Genomic DNA, 8,986 nt, shown 5'->3' on the forward strand with positions numbered 1-8,986 from the left:
GTCTGAGCGGAACACGGTCCGAATGCCATGGTTCTCTAGGCGGCGTTTCAGCTGCTGGGAGATTCCGTCTATGAAGGGTAAGACCGTAAACGTCTTATAAACCTTCGGCTCCTTAGGTTGTGAAGTTTTTTTGGTTGAACTATGGATGAAACGGCGTGGGTACCCGTTCTTACCTAGGGCATCCCGGACGTGTGCCCGCTCATTGCTTGTCTGTTGTGGGCTGGAAACTATGCGTTCCGCTCTGTCAAAAAGACATTTCACTAGGCCTCTCTTCACAGAGATGGGGTGATGCGAATCAAACGGTATGTATTGGTCTGTGTGAGTGGGCTTCCTGTAGACTGAGGTGGACAGCCCGCCGTTGTCCGACGTTGCGCGTGAGGTTATATATATCCCCCGGTTGGATTGAGCGGTACAACTGCTGGACAGGCGCTGCTGTGATTGGCGGTCTGACGCATGATGTTTCTTGCGCCGTGCCCGGCCGGCTGGCACCTGCAAGTTCCCGCGTCGAAATCGTCTGGCTAGCGTTGGCTGTAATCTCACCTGTTGTGGGTCTGCCGTCGTTTGCTATCGTAACGTGTGATTCATGGCGGCGTATCGTTGACATCCAGAAATTGGATTACGGTGGAAAAAATTGGATTGGAAGAAATTGGATTACGGTGGTTAAAATTGGATTGTCAGGTGATGCGGCTGCGCTACTGCGACACTTCTGAAACGTCGTGTTCTTCTATTATCTTTTGGACCACCCATTGCGAGACAAACGGGATATAGTAAGCGAGTTTCATTTCAGCAATGGATAATATTTTTAACCTTACATATAGATATATATATATATTATAATATATTATGGATTTAAATTCGACCCCTCACCAACACACTGCATGCGCTGCGGTGTATTCGCTTACAGGTGCGGCAGCTTGGCATCCAGTTGGAGACCCTGCAGCAGCAGATGCAGGCAGAAGCGTCACTGCTGGAGGAAGCCAGGCATGACCTGAAGGTGTTCCGGCAGGAGGTCGAGAAGCTGGAAGCCATGAACGCTCAGCTGGAGACGGAAAAAGAAGAACTGGAAGAAGCTGCTGCCAAAAGAACATTGAAGTATGTTGGTCAATGATTTGCCTCACGTCCCTTAATTCCGTCTGCCGTTTATTCTCCTAGCCATGTAGTTTATTTATTCCAGTTATTTGCTTCCCCATTTGTCACGTATCAATTCCCACTAATATTTTCCATGTTTCTTGATTGATTTTATTTCCATATCCTTCCCAGTTCACTTAACTAAAACAACTTGCCTACAGCCACTTTTTACCAGAATTCTTTCCCTACATCCAATCTCCTAATATTTTCCGACTCGACATGCATATCCATCCTTTCCTCTCTTAAATAAAATATTTTGTGTAAAGCCGATTATTTCTCTCTGCACTATGTTCACACTCTGCTAGAAATAGGCAGTGATGATTTCACCTGCAAAAGGTTCAGTCTGGGAGTGTAATCTTCTCTATCATGATCATTGTATCACAAGGTTGGCAACGCAGCTTCAGGATGCACAGCAGGAGTACCAGTCTCTCAGTGACATGCATGCCATACTCAAGCAACAGGTGGATGTGTTTAAGAGCAAGCTGGAAAGGTAAAGTCCGTTCACTAGGGTCGTGTAACTCGGTGGCCGTACTATTTTATGTTGGTGCCCTTAAAATTGGAGGGATCAAATGTGTTAACAACCCACGAAAATTTTAATTTGGAACATGAGCCACATGGTGAAGACCACTGTCTGAGGCTACTACCACTACAAATAAATGAGTGTTATTTGATGAATTTTCCTTCAGTGAGTCGAGGCAGCTAGAGGAATCGGTAAAGGAGAAGAAAGCGATTCTCAGACAACTGAAAGAGAAAGATGGAACACTAAAGGGTAAGTAGTTTTGGTTCTTTACCTTCTTGCCCCCCCCCCACCCACCCTTCCCCATTGGAGATACTGGATACATTATGTAGTTATCTCCATATCCCATCTATATGTGCCTGTATTATGATTACTATTGTTGTTGTTATTATTAGTATTATTTTATATTTATGTCGCAGAGCTAACCTCAACCGTGAACAGTCAGAAGAAGGACCTTGTCAGAAAGGATGAGGAAAGCGATGAGATGGAGAAAGCCATGCAACAGCTATTAAAGGACCTGGAGTCCAACAAGAATAAGGTATCCACTCTATCTGTAGTTCTTTTGTAAATTAGGTTAAACAGTTTTACGCAAGTGTTTTGTTTCAAAATGCACATACATCTGTTTATAAACCCCTAATAGATAATTCATAAAATACATTATATGTCAGGAATACCATCTGGTGAACGAGTGATTGACTTCTGTTCATCATGCAGATTCACTTTCCGAACTCTGTTGGAAGTATATACAAATGCGACCATGTAGCATTTATATTTAGTTTGGTACATTTAGTGAAGACAACACATATACTTGTGCCCCAGGTTTTATTTTGCTAATTTACTATTCTAAAACGTATATGCCACGTGGTGGTGATTATCTGTACTCCTGACCAAACTACAAAGGAATACAAACAATCAGGAGCAAATAAAAAAAAACTTGGTTTTATTCAATCCTGAAACATTGTATATAGAAGATGGCCAAATTCAAACGTATGTGGGGCGTCAGGTGAGAAACACTACAAAAGTATCCTTTATGGCCAGGCATCCTAGAGATGGTTTCACTGTGTAACTGCCACTCATGGGATATAGCAGTAACCCTTATAGACAGGTGTCGATTCTATAGTGATGTCTGCTAATAAAATATTGGTGTTTGTGTGTATTCTGTTGTTGGATGTGTGTATTCTGTTGTTGAATGTGTGTATTCTGTTGTTGGATGTGTGTATTCTGTTGTTGAATGTGTGTATTCTGTTGTTGAATGTGTGTATTCTGTTGTTGGATGTGTGTATTCTGTTGTTGAATGTGTGTATTCTGTTGTTGAATGTGTGTATTCTGTTGTTGGATGTGTGTATTCTGTTGTTGGATGTGTGTATTCTGTTGTTGGATGTGTGTATTCTGTTGTTGAATGTGTGTATTCTGTTGTTGAATGTGTGTATTCTGTTGTTGGATGTGTGTATTCTGTTGTTGGATGTGTGTATTCTGTTGTTGGATGTGTGTATTCTGTTGTTGAATGTGTGTATTCTGTTGTTGAATTGTGTGTATTCTGTTGTTGGATGTGTGTATTCTGTTGTTGAATGTGTGTATTCTGTTGTTGGATGTGTGTATTCTGTTGTTGGATGTGTGTATTCTGTTGTTGGATGTGTGCATTCTTGGTGATATGTTATATTATTCTCTCAACTTATACAATATTTTATTTATTGTTATCAAATGATTGCGGTCAACGGGTTGCGTTTTGATCCACATTTGTATTCATTCTGTTGCACTTGCTCGGGTCTCTATCTCTACTGCCATCGTGTGCTCATGAGATGCTCTTGGTTTTCTGAATTTGTCTTGTGTAGATTACCGAGCTTGAGGCACAGGTGGAAGAGAAGGAGAAGACAATGGCTGGCCTCATAGAGGAGTTGAACAAATATCAACAGATTGCCGGTCTAATGCAGAACATCAGCTCAAGCAAGGCACTGCCAACCCGCAGCAAGAAGTAAACGCACACGCTGAATGAATGCACGGAGGTGGTGGCGCGAGAATGAAGAAGCTGCCACGAGATGGCGCTGCGGCCTGCCGCGCCACCCGTTGAACTGTGTGTGAGACCGTGATACCAGCTGTAGCGTAGGGGGTTGGGATGCAGCTTTGTCAGGTGGTAACGATGCATCAAAGCATCATTTCATTGCAGTAATGCTTGGTTCAATATCGATTGCAAAGTGATACACCGATAACTATCGCTGATAGTTTACTGAACAAGCGATAGTTTTCGATAGTTTCAACATTAAACGACCAGGTTAGTTCATCCACTGCTGAATATATGTTTTCTCGCATAAATGTGTCTAAAAACCAGGTGGGCACTGCTGTATAACAACCACCAGTATTTATTACGCCAGGAGGGACAAGTGGAAATGCGAAATTTCTGTAGTTAAGTGTAATGAGTGAACAAAACAGTACTAGATGAACTTTGGAGATTTTAATATATTCTCAGAATTCATAACTCATAAATTTCTATAATTCATATGTGTATAGGATTATGATAAGGTAGGTGTAGTGGTACGACGGGTAGTAATCATATGCTTGCCTTAAAGGTCAGAAATAATGGGATGCCAAGTAAACAAATTCATAATGATGTTATCCTCATCGTGATGTTAGGCTGGTGCGAGCAGAAATGTCCACTAACAGTTTACTGTTAGCATTACGGGTATTGAGTACCGGTGGTTGTTATAGAGTGCCCAACTGAAAACCATTACAGTGTTTTCATTTACATTCATTCATTGCATGCATTGCATTCATTGCATTGTTTTCATTTACATTCATTCATTGCATTTTTCATACATTCAGTCATTTCATTTACATTCATTCATTTTCATTTACATTCGGTCATTGCTGTGAATAATTCGGTTTCTTATCCATGCATCATCCACTCATCTAACTCACTCGCTGTCAACGAGCGTGTGAGTGCAACGACAGGGTGCTAGTAAAGAATATTAACCAAAGCGTACGTACATACCAACGTACAAGTGTCGATATAATATCATACACAGTTTCATAATTGGTCAATATCATCTCTTTTTTTAATTAATGAAATAGTATCGGCAATAGTATTTCAATTATCCCAATGCTATTCCAATAATAAAATTGCACCCAATAATCGCCCCTGCAGAATTGCTGTGTGAGTGCGCGTGCGCGCGTACGTGCGTGTGTGCGTGAGTGTGTGCAGGCGTGCGCGCGCGCGTGTGTATGCGTGCGTGTGTGCGTGCGTGCGTGCGTGCGTACGTGTGTGGGTGTGTGTGTGTGTGTGTGTGGTGTGTGTGTGTGTGTGTGTGTGTGTGTGTGTGTATGTGAACAGCTGCCAGGTCGTGTTCAAAGTGCAAATTTAATAAGCAGTTGAACGTTGTACCCCGATAAGAGGATTTTTTAATGTAAATAAAGACTTTTATATTGTGCGTTCAATATAAGGGAGTACAGAGCATCAAGTTGTGTTGCATAAAAAATTTGTACGAGTGCGTATGTGTGTATGCGTGTGCGAGCCTGCGTGTGCGTTCGTGTGTGCGTGTGTTCGCGCGTACCTGCGTGCGTGCTTGCGTACATGTTTACCTGGCTTAGTGGGCAGTCATTGGTGGAGGGTTTGTTCGATATTTGAATTCAGTAATCAGCATGTAATTTTATTATTGATAAAATGGCGAGAGAAAGGCTAGCGCTACTGTCAGTAAAAGAACATTTATTTAAAACTCAAATTATTAAGCGTCTGTTTTCGTACATCTTTGTTTCTAATATTAGCACACCATATTACTGCATGCTAGCATGCAGCATCAGACGACTTCGTGACAGGCACATTACACATCTACGCGCTACACGTAAAGGTGACTTTGAGGTCGTGTACATGCGATGCTCTATATTAACGCGTAAACAATGGACACGTGTTACCAATGCGCGTATATACGAATCTAAGAACAATATATACGAATCTGTAATACGAATCTGTAATACGAATCTGTGATAGCGCGTGTGGAATTGTCCTCATATTTGTCGCTATAGTAACTGTTGCTAAGGCGTATCAGCGGCGCCACAACTACGTATTATAATCGTTCGTCGGATGATGTGATGCATAACAACTCTCGTTGGCATGAAGAGGCTAAAAAAGGCTCATTTTGTTTGCCTGTCAAACGTAAATATCAAAGCGTGATACAATATTAATGGCGCCTGCTTTATTCGTGTGACAATACGATACGAGACAGCGACGCTGAAATTCGAATAAGGCTAGTTCGTCACAAGTCACGCGTGGCGGATACGAGAGCGAGTTGGAAGTTGTGCGGCTGCCTTCTTGAAGGCGAGTGCTAAACATGCGCATGATATATGAGAGTCGCTGATGATTCAACGGCGCGTGCTGGCACGGCCTTCGTCGTCGTCTGAAGGTGACTCTTGCTACTAAAAAATCAGTACTTGCCATGTTATATGACGTGATATATTCACTCACAAACTGTCTGGAAGCTGGGGTGTGGGGGGAAAGGATTAGAGGGGATGCTGAGGGTCTCAGTGAAACCTAAAGGGGTGGACACACTAGGCGATTTATCATGCGATCGAGCCGGCCGGCTCAGTCAGGCGACTCTGTGGACACACTACGCGACTGAGTCAGGCGACTCTGTGGACACACTACGCGACTGAGTCGGGCGACTCTGTGGACACACTACGCGACTGAGTCGGGCGACTCTGTGGACACACTACGCGACCGAGTCGGGCGACTCTGTGGACACACTACGCGACCGAGTCGGGCGACTCTGTGGACACACTACGCGACTGAGTCGTGTGCCCGGGTCGCGAATTTTTTTTTCCTACACGTTATATCCATTGGGCTTGATATACGCATATCAACTTCCGCATATCAATTAATTTCCGTATATCAAGGAATGATGCAAAAATTCTAACCCTAATCCTAACCCCAACCCTAACCCTAACCCCAACCCTAACCCTAACCCTAACCATAATCCTAACCCCAACCCTAACCCTAACCCGAAAGCCAACACTAACTATAAAAAAACTAAACTATACTAACAAACTATAAAATAACTATATAACTATATATAACTATATAACAAACTCTAACAAACTATACTAACTAAACTATAAACAAACTAATCGGCTTATATACTATCTATCGTATCCCAAACACTATCTATGGTGTGGTCAAATCAAAGCAGCCAATCAGAGGAGCCCGATGGATATAACGTGTAGGAAAAAAAAATTCGCGCCCGGGTCTGCGATCGAGTCGGCCGATTGTACAATTCATCAGCCAATCAGCGTGCTGAAAATCCACAGAGTCGCCCGACTCAGTCGCATAGTGTGTCCACAGAGTCGCCCTACGCGATTGTAGCCGCGCGACTCAAATAATTATCAAAACATGTTTGAATCGGGGGACTCGGCCGACCGACTCGAAAATCGATGCGACTCACTGGACACACTACGCGATTTTTCATGCGATCGAGCGAAAAATCGCCTAGTGTGTCCACCCCTTAAGCCTAGGACACACTAGCGATTCTGTACGCTGCCCGGCAGCGTATATTTTCGCTCACGATTTTAGAACGCCGTACGAGTTGCGCGTACAGCTGGACACACACTGCGATTTTGTACGCTGGCCGTGTTACATGTACATGTACGTGTGTACATGTACATGTACGTGTAGTCCGCAAATGCAGACGTTATAACTCCGCTTTGTTAATCTGAGGGTGCGGGTTTATCGTCTGCAGTCACCCTTGTAAAAATTGTTGCAATTTTTGTTGTGGGCATTGGATAGGTAAATCGAGTAGCACTGAGAGCGTGACGGGGGTATATCCGACCCAAAATATCAAGTACAGACCTTCTGTTTGTCAATATCGCTTTCCAAAGACTTTATCTCCGCTTCAGAACTTTGTTTTCATGCAATAATTCATCCTAGCATGAGTAACTTCGATATTTTTGGCCATATTCATTTCGATCGGCCAATGAAATTCACTTCCGGTAGCTTCGGGTTCACTCGGAAATAATTAAGATTAGCCGGACCATGACCGGACCATAGATGGCGCGGACTATGTTTGAACATCGGGAATAGCCGAAGTAACCGGAAGTGATTTTCATTGGTTGACAAATGTGAATGAAGACAGACCATTTTGGGATGATGTATATATTTACCATTAGGTTAACAACTTGATATATTCTTATGTTGTGGTTTCTACCAGGACATCATAGCGTGCATGCACGTAGATAAATGATTCAAGTTCAGATTAAAGTAAGTTGTAAAGTACAGACTGTATGTCATAGTTGGTCTCTCGAGTCTCTCGTCTATCGTCAGTCGAGTTCTCTGACCATAAAATGGCCAAATCATCCTCCTTCTGCATAGTTCACACTTCTTGTGTGTACGCTGTTATTTTATGCATCATGTGACTGCTTTACTAAACTTGATTGGCTGCTGAAAGAAATCGCGCGCGAACATGTGGACACAATGTCGTATTTGTACGCACGCGATCGAAAACCGGGCGGAAATATTCAACATGTCGAATACGAGCGATGCGCCGGGCGTATCGAATCGCGAGCGAAATACGCTGCCGTGAGACCGGACACACCGCACGGACCCGGCACCGTATTTATCGATCGCAAGTATATAAAGCGGCCAGCGTAGAAAATCGCGCAGTGTGTCCTAGGCTTTAACTACTGCACATAGGCACACACAACTATAAGTATAACCACGGTACGTTAAATTTTAAGCCATATATACGCGAGACGGAAAATATGTGACAACAGTCATACGAAAACACCACACCACGGGACACACACGCACGCACGCACGCACGCACGCACACACACACACATACACACACACACACGACAAATGAGCCTGAGGAGCATTCACACGGGAGGGGGGGGTTGTTCGTGTTGATTCTTGCTAACACACACACACAGACATTTCACGCGAATCCACCCTTCAACAAACCAATCCTTCATTCATCTTCATCTCACGTTAGTTAAGGTTCAGCATCTATGCAGCTAAGGGTAAACGTTTGCTATTGGGTGTCGGTATCCAGCAATCGGCGTCGCCGATGAATTGACTGATAAGATCGCTCCTCTGGTTGTTCGTGTTTGCACGAGGAAAACAGAGCCGTGATACAATCACACACAACAGCCGCGCAGCAGCGAACGCCGTCTCTCACACATCAACTCACTATCGAATCACCATCGGTGCCAAACCACTGGGTCCACTGCAGAGGGATTCTGAACCCAGAGAGAGAGAGGGGGAGAGAGATATGGAGAGAAAGAGCGAGAGAGGGAGAGAGGGAGGCAGAGAGGTAGAGAGAGAGAGGAGGAGAGAGGAGAGGAGGAGAGAGATAGAGAGAG

General features: G+C 43.7%; 1 protein-coding gene across 1 annotated transcript in view; it reads left to right on the top strand.

The window, feature by feature from the left end:
• The window catches only part of LOC106806821 (protein CIP2A homolog), a 5,724-nt gene extending 862 nt beyond the window's left edge, over positions 1-4,862 (top strand). The window contains exons 2-6 of the mRNA XM_014808941.1: positions 905-1,092; positions 1,514-1,618; positions 1,815-1,897; positions 2,065-2,183; positions 3,478-4,862. Coding sequence (XP_014664427.1) covers positions 905-1,092; positions 1,514-1,618; positions 1,815-1,897; positions 2,065-2,183; positions 3,478-3,621 — 639 coding nt within the window. The 3' untranslated portion in view covers positions 3,622-4,862. The remainder of the gene's footprint in view (positions 1-904; positions 1,093-1,513; positions 1,619-1,814; positions 1,898-2,064; positions 2,184-3,477) is intronic.
• The last annotated feature ends 4,124 nt before the right edge of the window (positions 4,863-8,986 follow it).

Source organism: Priapulus caudatus, unplaced genomic scaffold, assembly GCF_000485595.1.
Source record: "Priapulus caudatus unplaced genomic scaffold, Priapulus_caudatus-5.0.1 Scaffold9, whole genome shotgun sequence".
In the NCBI taxonomy this organism is placed as follows: domain Eukaryota; kingdom Metazoa; phylum Priapulida; class Priapulimorpha; order Priapulimorphida; family Priapulidae; genus Priapulus; species Priapulus caudatus.